Raw genomic sequence first — 16,778 nt, 5'->3', positions numbered from 1 at the left:
AAATACATTATTGCATAGCTCTGGATTAGGCTTGACATAGTTATTGAAGTATTTATCCGCTTTGCAACATAATAAGACAGAATGATCAGACCTTCTGAAACGCTTACTCGTTGTTCTTCACTATGTTCTCTAGAGACACAAAAGGTGAGATGGAGCTCAACAGCACCTATGAAAATTACTCATATGACTACAATGTCTCATATGATGAAGGGGGTACTTTAAGCAAAATGTGTGAAATTTATGATGACAGAAAACCCACAGCCGTGTGCTATGCCACTATCTTCTTTATGAGTTTCATTGGCAATGGTTTCCTTTTGTTTTCTCTCATCTGCTATGAAAATCTGAAGAGGCCCACCAACATCTTCATGTTGTGTTTAGCACTTTTTGATCTACTGTTCACGTTTACGTTGCCGCTTTGGTGCGTGGAACTTCTCCACCATTGGGTCTTCGGCGATGTTGTTTGTAAGATCATGACCGGGGCCTACTTTGTGGGCATCTACGGAAGCCTCATGCTTCTGACGGCCATGACGCTTGACCGCTTTGCTGTCGTGGTGGTGAGAGGCGATTGGTTTACACGAAATCGGAGGCTGTGGTGTTCAAGAGCCCCCTGTGCCGGCGCTTGGATCATCAGTCTGATTGCTTCCCTGAGGGATTCAATGGCCTCCGGAGCACAAAAAGATTTAGACACCTACTTTTGTAAAAGCACCTTCACGGAGGACAATAAACTGGGATATTACACGCAGCTGGTCCTATTTTTCCTTGTACCGTTTGTACTCATTGCTTCCTGCTACACCAAAATCCTGCTGACGCTGATGTCTACAGCAAACAGACAGAAACACAAGACTGTGATTCTGGTACTGTGTATCGTCATTGCATTTTTTATATGCTGGGGACCGTATCATATACTCATAGTGATGATGTCCTACTATGACCCCTGCAAGTATTACCGGCTGTATATTGCATTTATCATCTGCAGAATTCTGGCGTTTTCTCATTGCTGCATGAACCCGGCATTGTATTTTCTCAAAGCGAAGTTCAGGCCCTTTGTCGAGAGGAACAGAGGAACCTCGGATCTAAGTGACTTCAGGACTCAAGGAAACACGAACGAGAGAGATTTTGAGAACTGTGTGCTCCACTCACTGTAAAAAAATAAATCTTTATGAAATTTCTTTAAAGTTGATGAATTTATAAATTGTTCTTTTGTTTTAATGTATATATAGAGAGCTTTAAAAATAAAAAGACTGGAAAAGACTGAAAGCTCTATAATTTGGTAATCATTTCGTATTGGTGCAGTTTCACAGACAGGGTTTAGATTAATCCAAGACCTTATTAGGACATATATAAATGTTTTGAGGCGCACTCTCTTTAAAATTGAATCAGTTACTCTCCCTACATAATTTATTTTATAAAACACTGTTAATATATGTATTCTAGAGGCTTAGACCTTTCCAACAATATATAGTTTGTTGTGATATACATAAAATGTATATGGAAAATATTGACGTAAACTTAGGTGTCCTGTGAGCGGGACAGCGCCACAAATTTTTGCAAACATATCTTACAAAAAATGAAACTGGTATGCATCTTGAGACACAACAATGATACTGATATATGTAAAGAAATGTCAGTGCAAGATGTTTTTAAATAAAGCCAGCTCAAACATGCATTTTAGTCTGGGACTAGGATAAGCCCTCTCTGTTAAACCACCCCAGATTTCATATTGAGATCTCTGACACTTGCTTTGACAAATCTGAGTACAGTTTGAGATAATATATAAAATGTTGAAGTGTAAAAGTTTTTTTCTCATGATACAGATCTGTTTATGAGAAATATGTAAATATGTAGGAGATTTGTATCAGAGCAAAGTTTCAGTTTAATCTCTATTTTAGAGTTGTGGTTTATTTGTAAAGTTTCACGGTGCATTAAGAGCGAAAGTGAAAGAGAAATTATATTCAGACTCAAATTCAGAATCCAGATGAATATATTTTTAAGACAATAGTTCATGAGATTTATAACTTGAGATTAATTTGTTTGAGATCTAATAGGATGGTGTGGGCTGGATATTCATGTGATACAATAAACATGTAGTGGTTCTGTTCAGCTGTGTGGGGAACAAATTGGTCTTGTGGGTCCTTGTGAAATACGAAAATCTGAAATCCCTGACCAACACGTTCCTGTTAAATCTGTCCCTCTCTGATCTGATTTTCACCTTTGGCCTGCCCATTTGGGCCTACTATTACATGTACGGGTGGACTTTTGGAAATGAGGCATGTAAAGCAGTTAACTTTGTCTTCTACACCGGATACTACAGTAGCCTTATGTTCAATACAGTTCTGACTGTTCACTGCCGTTGTGAACCCCATGTCAGTGCTCTTATACAGGAAAAGTCTGCACAATATAACATCCGCTGTCATCTAGGTTACCAGTCTTGGTGCTGCATTCAGGGGCGTCATGCACAATTTTTTTTAAGGGGGCACACTGTGCACAGCTCACAGAAATTTGTGCATACATGGACAAACGAAATATTATAGAGCTTTCAGTCTTTTCCATGGCACTTACATTTCTAACAATCTGAGCGCCCATACCTTCATGCAAAAAACCTCCAAAATAAAAGTGTTGACAAACTTTTATATCAAAGACTATTTAATCAGAATAATGACACATTGGCATCATATTTACATCTGAAACGGCATGTTTTGTTTGTTTTTTTATGTTTTGTTTAATGACTTGTTTAATTGTGTTAATAATGCATTTTGCACAACAACTGCATTATCCTATAAAATTAATGTAATTTTAATTCCATATAAACAACAAAAATTACATAAGCTTTTAATTGATTTTAATGTTTAATAATGATTTAAAAAATATATGTTTAGATAAAATTATTAAAGGAACAGATTTTTGCATGAAATTTGACCTCATATGTAAGCATGTGTGATTCCGCGCCCCCGTTAACTCTGGCGAACTTTGGCATTGTACCAAGATAAATCTAGAAATCTCTGCTAAATAATATAACGTTGAGACTGTCACATTTTAAACCATACATTTTCTTGAGGAGAATAACGGCACAGAATTGATAGTATTGTGCATATTAAACAGATTAAAAGTCAAATAACAGATTAATGGACGCGTCTTTGATTTTGAGGTTGCATGCAAAATCTATTTGCCTCAAAAAAAAAAAAAAAAAAAAACAGAGCTCGTGCCCCCTCAGTTTGAATGGGCATGACGCCTCTTGCTGCATTCCCAGTCCTGTAGTCTAGGGTATACGCAGGTATAATACGGTGTATAATAAGTGCAGTTCATTATTAGTTCATGTTAACTAATTTAGCTAACTAATGTTAACAAATGAACCTTATTGTAAAGTGTTACCAATATCAGCTGACGTCACTCACTTGTCTTCCACCATTTTGAGAACCTGAAGTAGTCACAAAAGAACTAGAAGCTACACAGTAAAACTCCCAGTGTTAAATTAACACTGTTGGGAGTTTACAGTATATGGCCCCACTCTACAGAGATAAAGTTAACACTTCAATTAACCCTGAATCAGTGTTAAAGTTAATGAGATAATGAAGTGATGTTTAAGACATTAATGGTGAACACCTGCTGGTCATTCCATGTGAAATCAACTCTGGAGAAGGCAATACTAAAATGATGAAAAAGGTCAAAATATTAAATGCAATAGAGATATAAAAACTGCAGTGTGTCTATATGATTCTATCTTACAGAGTTTTAATAAGTAACACTGAAGCAGAGACAAAAGCTGGAATCTTTCACTTTTGCCTCTCTATCACCATCTCTGTTTGAAACTTAGAATTACAACTTGCTTGTAAAGTTATTTTGTAGATGATGATATTTTTAACTTCTAAACAACTGTTGTCAGAACAAAATACTCAACTATTTCACACACGTGATTTAGTAGACATATCTTCTTTCTGACGTGATGTAATACCACAAAAATTATCACAATAAATCTCCAGTTTGTGTTTTAGATTCATTTGAAGTCACCATTATGGTGATTAGTGTTTCCTTTAGTTCGGCATTTGTCCCTTGACTTCCACTGATCTAACTCTCCACTTTTAGCAATTGCTAAGATAAGAGAGAGGTGAAGAATAAAGAGATTAAACATAAAAATGAAGCTCTATGCAAATTACACAGTTTTGAATAATAGTGCTTTTTAATGCTTTAGTTTTTTTTTCTTTTTTTGGTTCAGAGAGACATCAACACTTTAGATACAAATCTCAACAATGGTGACAGTAAATGGTAAGAAAGTTGCACAATTTTGTCATGTTGCAATGCATGATGGGAGTTATGAGAGTTTTCTACAGTCCTGGTACCCAGCATGCATTGCGGCATGAAGCTTTGTTGTTGATTGTCACCATGATTGAGTTTCATAGGCTGATTGTTGATGTCTCAGAGTGTCCAACTGAAACCACAGATTAGATTTGTGTAAAAAAATTAACTCTTAAGGGTATGGCTATAACAGCACGGGAGCGTCACAGGTTTGACAAAACATAAAATTATAATTTACATTTTTAATTTTTTTTGAATCACAATGCCTAACAACTACTGTAGCATATCAACAGTTTAAGACTTCATCTGTGTCATCTTCTTTGCTCTAACAGATGTGTTTTATAAACACAATGAACAGAATATGACTAACTCTAAACTTCACGATCCAAGTGCCCCACTAAAGGAAACACTTATCGGCACAATGGTGAATCACTTTATTAATCAGATTTACAGCTGTTGTATAGAGATTAAACTTATCATCCATCATACAAGAAAGTTTGAATTTTAAGTTTCAAACAGAGATGATGAAAGAGAGGCAAAAGTAAAAGATTGCAGCTTTTAACTCTGCTTTAGTGTTACTTTTTAAAACTCTGTAAGATTGAGTCATATATACAACCAGTAGTGTTCATTTAACTCTGGGTATTTTATCTATTGTATTTCAATTCAATTCAATTTTATTTATATAGCGCTTTTCACAATACTTAATTGTTTCAAAGCAGCTTTACATTAATAGAAGCAGTAAAAGCACAGAAAAACGACAGATAGTACAACATAATACACGATAGCATAAGCAGTCAAATTGCGGCTATGACTCGACATTATAAGCGAGCGTATTACTAATGTAACGTCTAGGAGAGGAAGCTAAGTTAAGCCCAAGACGGCTGCCCCCCCGGGGTAAAAAAAACCCCGGGCCGTCTATCCGAGGAATTAAAAAAAAGTCCTAGGATGGAAAAACCCTTGGTAGATATATATGTGTGCATATAAACGGATAAGGAGATTAAGCGGAGATTAAGCGGGTTCTGCCGGTGATCGTTGGTCAGGCATCAGCTGGACATCACGTTGAAGGACGACCAGTAGATCAGAGGTGTGCCGACTTTCACATCTACCGGAACTGGGTCTGTTTGTCCCATTGTCCTCAGGGTCGAGGACGAGACAGGGAGAGAAAAACAAAATCATATTAGCGTAGGGGCCGTTCACATGTAATGCAAGTGTCACACAGTGATGTGGTTTAATCAGCTTAGTTTCAGACAGACTAACTATTGCGGCATAATTATATTATCCACAGTTGAGGATTTAGCAAATTGGGGGCCCACTGTGACGGTATATATGGTAACTAAGGGTCACCTTCTGATTTTTAAGAGAAAATGAAACCTGTCGACCTGTTTGACTAAGGCCTGTAACCCCTACTGTCGCCGTTAATGCAGGTTCAGTGGCAAACGGGTCTATATTGCATACTATTTACAAGACCACGAGAAAACGCCAACATCGCAACCTGACCATACATGTCAACCTGTTTGACTAAGGCTGGAGGCCCCACTGTCGTCGTTAATGCAGGTTCAGTGGCAAACGGGTCTGTATGGCATACTATTCACAAGACACACGAAAGCACCAAATCGCAACCCGACCATACGTGCCAACCCATTTGACTAAGGCCAGGAGCCCCACTGTCGTCGTTAATGCAGGTTCAGTGCAGAGGTGTCAAGTAACGAAGTACAAAAACTTCGTTACATTACTTAAGTAGATATTTTGGGTATCTATACTTTACTTGAGTAATTATTTTTCAGATGACTTTTTACTTCTACTCCTTACATTTTCACACAATTATCTGTACTTTCTAATCCTTACATTTGAAAAATCGCCTCGTTACTTCTATTAATTTCAACTTGTTTTCTTTTTTTACATTCCGGCTTGTCATCGTTTTTTTTTTTTTTTTTTATTGCATATGAACATGTATATATACATACATATATAACAACAAGAGAGTTATAACAATGTATTGTACATAAATGTTGTCAATGTACATATGTAAATGATTAATGTAATCCAAAATAAAACAATAACAAAGTTAGCCAGAGAAAACAAACAACCCCCCATTCCGGCTTGTCATCGTTAAAAAAACCTATCTTGATAAATTGCATCATCCAGATGAATCCGATTGTGGTTGGATGAGAAGTATAAACATACACCATTTCGACTCCCTATTGGTTTGTACGCAATCCCCGCCCCCCAGCTGACTGCAGATGATCAAAAGTTTGTTCGATAGCGCTGCAAAGATAAACATAAAAGAACCGCGAGAGCGATTAGAAAGCATGCAGAGTGTCTCCCCTCGCGATGCTTTGATATCATCCGCCATCTGTTTGTACAGTAACAGAACGCGGCATTCTGTCTTCAAATGGAAAAGTACGAAATAAAACTTGCGCATCACTTTCAGGTCAGTTCACGTTCACAAGCCTGTGTAATGTTTAGCTGGCTGCTGACACCAACTCATCTGTGTGATTTAAATAGTGTAACAATACCAATTTATATCATGTAACTTCAGTTGTTCAACTTAAATGACATTGTGCTGCGTTGCGTTTTGAAGCATGGCAAAGATATCTATGCTAAAGACATTGTTGTTTTGTATATGCTAATAACTGCCGTAAATGTTATTTGCATTAACAAAACCTACTTAGCTAAATGCTTGAGTGTTAAATCAATCAAACACATAACCATACATACCAACTTTTGCTTTTGTTAATAGACATCAGCTGTTTCCTTAAACCTGACTTTTAATTTACTTACAATAAAGACATTTAGTAATTCTCCAAAATTGCTTGAATTTATACTGAATAAAGTAAAGTATACAAAAGTCCATTAGCTACACAAGTACAGATGCAGAAATATAGGCTATAAAATATAATTGCATATTTGTAGTTTGTATTGCTGTCAAAATACATATATAAATGATAACAATAGCATATTTCTATTCTCACACATACTATAGTTGTGCATGATTTTGTTGTTTTTTAACTAAAGAGGGCACCACTGTAAAAGTTTGGCCACCAGCGGCACTGCTCTGAAGATTGACTTTTTGCACCATTACAAAATTTATAGGCAACTAGTCATCATATCTTCCTCTCTATGGAACACATGTTAATGCTCAGTAGTACACATATATGGTTCTTTAATGCAGTTGTTATCAAACATTTTTTGCGGCCTCCCTTGTGTACAGTGGATTGACAAACATTCTAAAACTTAAAATTTGAATTAAACAAAACATTTTAAATTATACAATTTATTGCTTTTGTTTAGTAGCCTTATTTTTCTGAGGTTTAATTACACAGAATTTATAATAAAGTAATGTATTTCATAAAATATTATAAAACTGGGGCCCCTGGCACCATCCAGTTTGAGAACCACTGCTTTAATGTATTTGTATTTGAAATGCGTTCATTTTTAATGGGCATATATTGTATGTGGTTGAAACAGATAGCCTAGTGCAGGGGTAGGCAACATGGAGTGCCGATGTCCTGCAGTGTTTAGCTCCAGGTCTAATCAAGCAGACCTGAACAAACTAATAAAGGTTAAAGTCACCTGAAACTACAGGTAACCAAGGTTTTATAAGGGTTAGCGCTAATCTGCAGGACATCGACACTCCAGGACTGACGTTGCCTACCCCTGGCCCTAGTGCATCCCAAATTTTTTAACATTAACATTTTAATAACACTATAGTTATTATGGCCTTTAGAAAATTTTTTTAGAGGAGATAGGGTAGTGCCCAAAAGGCCCCTGTGGTGCGGCCTAGGCTTTTTTCCGTAATGACACTTTTTCCTTACATTACTTTTACTTTTATACTTTAAGTAGTTTTGAAACCAGTACTTTTTCACTTTTACTTGAGTAAAAAGCTTGAGTTGATACTTCAACTTCTACAAAAGTCTTTTTAAACCCTAGTATCTATACTTCTACTTGAGTAATGAATATGAATACTTTTGACACCACTGGTTCAGTGGCAAACGGGTCTGTATGGCATCCTATTCACAAGACACACAAAAGTTCCAAAATCGCAACCCGACCATACGATAAGATAAGGTTTTTATCTATTTATTTGGTTGGTCTGTGTTATGACAGCGAGTGCTTTGTTCAGTACAAATAACTATTTCGAGTTAAGTACCTTTACTAGACAAATTATGCGAATGCTTTGTTGAAGAGAAAAGTTTTAAGTCTAGATTTAAAATGATCGACTGTGTCTGATTCTCGGACATCGGTTGGTAAATCATTCCAGAGCTTAGGGGCTAAGTAGGAAAAGGATCTTCCACTTTTAGACACTTTTGACAGTCTAGGGATAATCAAGAAACCAGAATTTTGCGACCGTAGTGTGCGTGATGGATTGTATTCTGAAAATAATTCTCTAAGATATGAGGGTGCTAGGCCATTTAAGGCTTTGTAGGTGATTAGTGATATTTTAAATTGTATGCGATATTTAACTGGTAGCCAGTGTAAAGATGCTAGAATTGGGCTTATGTGGTCATACTTTTTAGAACGAGTAAGTACCCTTGCAGAAGCGTTTTGAACTAGCTGAAGCTTGTTTACTTGATTTGCATGGCATCCCCCGAGTAGCGAGTTACAATAGTCTATTCTAGAGGTCATAAAAGCATGGATAAGCTTCTCTGCGTCAGATGTAGACAGTATATGGCGTATTTTCGAGATATTTCTAAGATGGAAGAATGCTGTGCGGCAGACGTTGGCGATATGACTATCGAAGGATAAGTTGCTGTCGAACATCACACCTAAGTTCCTAACCGTGGAAGATGGCACCACAGTGCAGCCATCTGTGTGCAACTTGTAATCTGACATATTATGTTTGTAGCGATTCGGTTCAATAATAAGTATCTCTGTCTTATTGGAGTTGAGCTTAAGAAAGTTATGTGCCATCCAGTCACTAACATCGCTAATACAGTCTGTTAGCTTAGAAAGCATGTGTGTTTCACTGGGATGTGAGGAGATGTAAAGCTGGGTATCATCCGCATAGCAGTGAAAACTTATGTTATGTTTCCTGATAATGTCTCCTAGGGGTAACATATATAACGAGAACAGGATAGGACCTAAAACCGATCCCTGCGGTACACCGTATTTAACCAGGGAGTGATACGACTCTTCCTCGTTTACATAAACAAAGTGATAGCGATTGGTTAGATACGACCTAAACCAGGCTACCGCCTGACCACTGATACCAACATAGTTTTCTAGTCTATTGAGTAAGATTGTGTGATCTATTGTGTCAAAGGCTGCGCTAAGGTCTAGTAATATAAGAATTGAGATTTCACCACGATCGGATGTTAATAGGAGGTCATTTGTAACTCTAAGCAACGCTGTCTCTGTGCTATGGTGGGGCCTGAATCCTGATTGGAACTTTTCATATGTACTATTATTTGTCAAGAATGTGCGTAACTGGCTTGCCACTACCTTTTCTAATATTTTCGAGAGAAAAGGGAGATTTGAGATTGGTCTAAAGTTATTAAGCTCTCCCTGATCAAGCTGTTGTTTTTTAATCAGCGGTTTAATAACTGCTAGTTTGAAAGCTATTGGAACGTATCCTATTTCTAGCGATGAGTTAAAGATATTTAGAACCGGGGTTGACACTACATGAAATACCTCTTTAAGTAGTTTTGTGGGAACGGGGTCTAATATACAGGACGATGATTTGGATGATGTAACTAGTCTAGAGAGCTCATCTATTGTAGTAGGTTTAAATTAATCAAGATGTTCGTATGGTAGTCTAGTGTTAAGTGAACTAATGGGTAGAGTGGTGGCTGCTTGGGTAGCTACGATGTTTTCCCTAATAGCCGTAATTTTGTTAGAAAAGAAGTTCATGAAGTCGTTACTATTCGTTTGAAGTTTACTATTGGTTTCTGTTTGTTCTTTGTTCCTAGTCAGTATTTAATAATTTAACTTTCTTCATCATTTTAATATTACTTTCTCCAGAAAAAGTCACCAAAAATTGACAGGAAAATGTCTAAAAATTAAGTTGATTTGACACAGAATGACCAGCAGGTGTTCACCATTAATGTCTTAATCATCACTTCATTATTTCATTAACTTAAACACTCAGTGACTACGTTTACATGCAGCCAATAACCCATTCAAATCCGGAATATTAGCAACAACCTGGTCACGCACGTCCATGTAAACACCGGCAAAACACGAATATGCTCATATTCCTGTTTTTAAAATCCCAAAATATTACCCCTGGGTTACCTCTTTTCTAACCCGAAATTTTGGTCATGTAAACGCATATCGGCATATCCCCATCAAAAGGAACATTGATTTGTGTACTGTGCATGTTCTATTCGGAGGAATCTTGGTCTTTTGAGTAGAGGAACTTAAATTAGACGTTAAATTAGAATATAGCTATGCCCTTCTTGTTTTTCACATCATACATGTATAATAAAGGCCAAATAGATTGTCAATAGTTATGAGAGTAACTTTTTTTGTGTGTGAATTTGAATTCAAAATGTAATATTATGCTATTCATATTTCGTTAAATACAGTGAATGTGTGAAAAAAGTGACAGAGGACAGAATAACTGTAGCGTCGTCTGCATCTAGATGCAGTTTCTAAGATTCAAATTACTTTAATACAAAGTGCCATAATATAACTGATTGCTTACCAGCATTAAAACCACTTAAAATAAAAAACGTTTTTTCTTTGTATACAGCGTCCGCTCCGTGGATAAGGAAGCTGCAGCCAATAACGCCGGTGGCTTTATTATTAACTGACTTAATACTTGACTCTTACCTGGACATTAAGATATGAAAGTTTATCATCAACAGTACCTGCGTGAAACATTATAAACATTGATGATCATCTGCCAACTCGACTGTTTCTGCATGTCCTCAGTCCGCATAATTAACGGCTTTTCGTTCGATCCGCGTGAGCAAAAATTTTTTACTTGCATGTATTTCTACATATTTTCGGCCAAGTTACACTTAAAAAATGTTCCACCTCGGAAGGGCAACTTGAGTCGAGAAGGGCATATGGGCAGTTGCCCGGGCAACCTGAGCAACCCCCCTGTGCACGTCCCTGGGTCCACTCTTTTTTTCCAGATCTTTACCAAAAGCAAACCATAGAAGCGCCACATGTCAGCCAAACACAAAGCAAACAATGCAGATCTGGCCCAAATCTGGGTAATAGTTAATTTAAATTTTGGCCCAGATTCAGCCCAGACCCAACACCATTCACTGGCCCACACCTGGCATGGATTGATGGCACTTGTGTGGTCCACTCCTGTTTGACACGTCTCGCCCACAAGGAAGCCAGACTGAGGCCACAAACAGAGTATGAATCTGAACCATGGTGACAATTAAATGAAAAACTTCATGCTGCAATGCATGCTGGGTATTAACAAATTACAAATCTCATCCAGGACTCCCAGCATGCACTGCGACATGGCTAAATAATGAACTTTTTACAATTTTCTTTGTCACCATGGTTGAGATTCATAGTCTGATTCTTGATGTTTGTAAGTCCCAAATGTACAACGGTTATTTTTTGCCAAAATTTCTAAAACTCCTTAATGACAAACTGCTGTGAAAGTGCTGGATCTCCTAAACAACATTGACAGAAAAGAAACTTTTGATAAGTAAATTAGATGATGATTTTTACCATTATATACTAAACACCACAGAATTGCACTATTAACTTAACATTGCCATAACAAATTTGTTTTATACACACAAAGTAAGGCAACCAAGAAAAATTGGTAAAGAAGTCAAGGTTCCAATTAAAACAAACACTAATCACAATAATGGTGACTTAAAATTAAACAAAGCATCAACATCTAAACCTAATAAGTGAATTGTATTTCCTTCAGCAATATTTTTACTGAACATTCAGAAATGTTTTATAAAATAATAAAATGCAATGTTGTTGTTTTAAACATTGTGTGAACATTAAAACAGGACATTGTCATAACGTTTAAAAATGGTAAAATGTAACATTCCTCCAATGTTCAGACAACACAGAAACGTTCTTAGAACGTCAAGAAAACTGGACACTTTTTATGTTGGCAGAAAGTTTTTGGGCATGTTGGGAACTTTCAGGGAACGTTCTTAGAACTTTTCTCTGTTAGATGGGTAAATGGATCACTTCAGACTCACACCCACATGAGCCGGTGCTTACTGTGCCATATGTTTGCCAAAACCGGGCCGGATATGTTTTAAAAGAACTGGGACACATTTGCTGCAACATTTGTGGGCCACTTTAGACACAAACCCACATGAGCCCGTGCTTACTGTGCCATATCTTTGCCAAAACTGGCCCTGATGCATCTTTATACAGCTGGGCCACATTTACAGCATCATATATGGGCCACTTCAGACTCACACCCACATGAGCCGGTGCTTACTGTGCCACATGTTTGCCAAAACCGGCCCGGATATGTTTTAAAAGAACTGGGCCACATTTGCTGCAACATTTGTGGGCCACTTTAGACACAAACCCACATGAGCCGGTTCTTACCGTGCCATATCTTTGCCAAAACTGGCCCAGACACGTTTGTAAAGAGCTGGGCCACATTTGCTGTAACATGTGAGGGCCACATTTGGTTTATTCCAAGATTAGGCCGTGTCTGTTGTGCAGCATTTTTGCCAAAGGTGGCCCATATTTGTTGTTTGATATTTGGGCCATATTCACTATTTGTCAGATGGGCCACTTTTGGTTCATATTCAGATGACATGTTGCCGTGAGCACCACATCTTTGCCTTAAAAGGCCCACATGTGATTTGATATATCTGGCCCATTTTTGCTATTTTACATGTGAGCCACTTTAGGTTCACATCCCTTTTATTCTGCCATAAGAAGACCAGCAGTGCCGCATCTTTGCCTGAAGTGGCCCACATGTGCTTGCTATCTGGGGTCCTCCTGTGATTCCTGTGTTTGATTGTCTGATATTGTTGTCTGATATTGTTGCTATGTAGTGGTGTGTTTTCTGTTTTTTGAAGTTCCTTTTTATGGAATTACAAAGTTTCATTACTGGTTAACTGATTCATCAAGATCATGTTGCCAGGAAGACAATAAAAAACACCACAGAAGACCGCAGTCTACTGATTCACAATTTACTTATTCAACCAAATATAGCCTACATTTCAATATGCAGCACTAGTTTGGTTTTTAACTTTCTTGTAAGGAAGTTAATAACATTAATCATAACTAGAATATTTATTTAGTCTTTGGGGTCAATGACATGACATGCTTATTTTTGTGTTCAATTGGATTATTTACTGTAAAATAACTTTTTGTGCCATTTTTTCTATAAACCCTATTTGGTTTATATACATTTTGAGTATTTTTTTAATAATAAATAATCTTTTTTTTTTGGTATCTTAAAATTGTAAAATGGCAGGCGGGGCAACTGTCTTTACTAATTTACAGTTTAAGACAATGGTGTTTAAATTATAACAAATTCAAAATAAGATACTCTGGCATTATTTTATGTTTGAAATAATTTCTATATACAAATTGCAAAAAAAGTTGTTGAGATGTTAGGATAATTAAAAAACTTTTGTCCAACAATTTGGATGTTTGTCAACCGTAATCATGGGCCTTTTATTAAGACGTTTACAAGTGTAAACAATAAACATGATCACATCATACTGTGAACCACGCAGGGTCTATGGCTAAATGAAACGTTTAGTTTTTTTTCAAATACTGTAAAAATAATTAAAGTAATGGGTATTTTGTGTCAGGTTGTACAACCAATGTAAAACTAGAAAAAAGCTATTTTATTAAACACACTTTAATTGTGTTTAAAAAGCACATTTATGAGTTTGAAATCACAGGCAAAAGCTTTGCTAGGCCTATACCAGGATCCAGTGGTGTTGCGAGGGGGTGGCTTTTATAAAAATAAAATGATCTTTTAAGGGTTGAAAACTTTTTAGTTTACAAATTGAATTGATTTTATTGTTATTATTTCGAATGTGTTTTGCTATTCCGTCTGTTTACGTTAGATCAGGGCTTATTTTAGGCCTGATTATTTTGTTAAATGCAGCTTGTGTGGAGTTGGTACAGTCCAGTATCTGTTCCCGCTTGCAGGTGGTGGCACTGTTGACAACATGCAGTCAGTCATCGGGCATCGTCTTTCAGCAGGTAAAAATAAAACTGTTTTATCTAATTTCTTTTTAATAACTTTAAATCATAATAACTTACACAGCTTGTCAATGTGCATATACTGTATGTAAAAATGAAATCACTTTAATCCATAAAATGAATGCCTATGAGAAATATAGCTTAAAAATGCACTTTTACTTTTTTACTAAGGCTTTTATGAGCTAACATTTTTCCAGGTGTAAGCCAGAATGTAGAGAAAATGCAAAGGCGAAATATCAGGTTTAAAAAAGTAGGAATGCAAAAAAGAACAGAGAACAAACAATGACAGGCAGAAGTGAGGGTTTTTCACACATAGCCTACTCTGTGTGCAGTGGGTTTGCGGTGTGTATTGCAGTATTGCGCGATAGGGTTCGTCAAGCACCCGTTGTGCTTTCACACATACAGTAGCTACTCCGTTTGTAGTGCGCTGCTGACCCGCTGCTGATGCGTATCAAATAATCATGTGATTGACACTTTCTGTGAAAAGACCGCCTCCTCAATAAACAATATTACATGTGGTTTTTTCACATAACAATATACTTTAGATATTATAGGAGAGACAAGATAAGAAGTGTGCATTAAGGATGCACACTTTTAAGGACCGACTCAGCCATGTCTAAAATTACACTCCGCATACGCACTGCAGACGGAGTATGTGCGTTTATATTAATAATTAATATCATAATAATTAAAAAATTGTTGTGTTTGTAGGGTCATGTGGGCTAAGCCCCCATCCCATGTGACATAGCAACAAGTAAAAGTCTGTTAAATGTAAATTTATTGGACATTTCAGGTGGTTCAACCAGAAAATTAAAGGGCAACTAAAAACAGGTCTGGCTCCAAGGGGGACCAGAGTGGGCCTGGCCCACCCAATCAAGAAATTTAAAATGTAAAGAACTGCGCCTTTTTAACAAAACATTACAAGAATAAACCCAATTCGTACTGTTCATGCTTCACTCAAGTAACAGGTTTGTTTTAGTTGATGTAAATAGTTATTTTAAAAAGAACTGCCCTTTTTATCAAATCTAAAGTTACCTAATGCAAGATCTGTTAAGGGGTCAAAAACCATTACAAATGCAAAAAGAGAGAATGCAAAATAAACATGTTAACCATATATATATATATATATATATATATATATATATATATATATATATATATATATATATATGTATATGTATATATGTATGTATATATGTATATATGTATATATGTATATATATATATATATATATATATATATAGTTTCAAAATACGTACAAAAATATTAAAAATAAAGAAAACACAACAATAACTAAGAATCCTAACAATTGTCTTAAATATATGATTATTAAAACTATAGACATGTGAGATTAAAGCATCAAAGACCCCCCCCCCAATCTGACCGGCCCACCTGGAATATCACTTGGCCCACCCATCATCTCATATCTAGAGTTGGGCCATAAAAAACATTAAACTAAATAATTTAATAAGCTAATCATTTAGCTAATAATTTTAGTTAGTAAATTCAATAAATAATAATTTATGAAATGCAAGCTAAGGTTGTCTATAATTGTTATCATACATATTAGTCAGCATTTGAATACAGCCACAGATTCTGGAATGGCGTGAAGAATTAAAAAAAGAAAGAAAGAAGGAAAGAAAGGAAGAAAGAAGTCAACATTTGAAGTGGATCAAAAAAGTTCATCAAAGTTGTTCTAAGGCAATTGTCCAAAATGTCAAAACTTTTATGAAAGGTTTTGATCAACTTCAAATGTAAACTAATGTACTATTTTAAAATAATTGTTCTTAAATGTAGCCTATAGTTTCCAATTGTTAATTTTATTGAAAAGTTGTTTTACACTTTCAAACTATTTTCAGGATTATAATTTAAATTCCACTATCAAACAAACAAACAATTAACACACGGAGAGCAGTAAACTTATCTTAGACAATGATCGGCTGGACCCCCTGCCATTTTTTAAATGTAGATTATCAAAAATATTGTGGAAAAATCATAAAAATGTTCCTGTCTCGTTCATTGACCCTTTTAGAGAGCAACATCTGACCAAAAATACCATTCTTCTAGTTCTGGCTATAATTTGTATAAAACCAGAGTTATTAGCTCAAACATGCATTTTGGTCTGGGACTAGGATAAGCCCTCTCTGGGAAATCACCTCAGATTTCATATTGAGATCTCTGACACTTGTGCTTTGACAAATGTGAGAACAGTTTGAGATAATACATGAAAAGATTACTACGTTTTTTTCTCATGATACAAATCTGTTTATGAGAAATATGTAAATATGTTTTAGACTTGTATCGGAGCAAAGTTTCGGTTAAATCTCTATTTTAAGAGTTTGATTTGTAAAGTGTCACAGTGCAT

General features: G+C 36.2%; 1 protein-coding gene across 1 annotated transcript; it reads left to right on the top strand.

Moving 5' to 3' along the window:
- Positions 1-1,145, top strand: LOC129441682 (chemokine XC receptor 1-like). Its single transcript, XM_055201357.2, has one exon. The coding sequence runs from the start codon at positions 123-125 to the stop codon at positions 1,143-1,145; it is 1,023 nt and encodes a 340-aa protein (XP_055057332.2). The 5' UTR covers positions 1-122.
- Positions 1,146-16,778: the final 15,633 nt, after the last annotated feature.

Source organism: Misgurnus anguillicaudatus, chromosome 2 (genome assembly GCF_027580225.2).
Source record: "Misgurnus anguillicaudatus chromosome 2, ASM2758022v2, whole genome shotgun sequence".
Taxonomy (NCBI): domain Eukaryota; kingdom Metazoa; phylum Chordata; class Actinopteri; order Cypriniformes; family Cobitidae; genus Misgurnus; species Misgurnus anguillicaudatus.
This window is presented reverse-complemented; position numbering and strand designations above follow the sequence as displayed.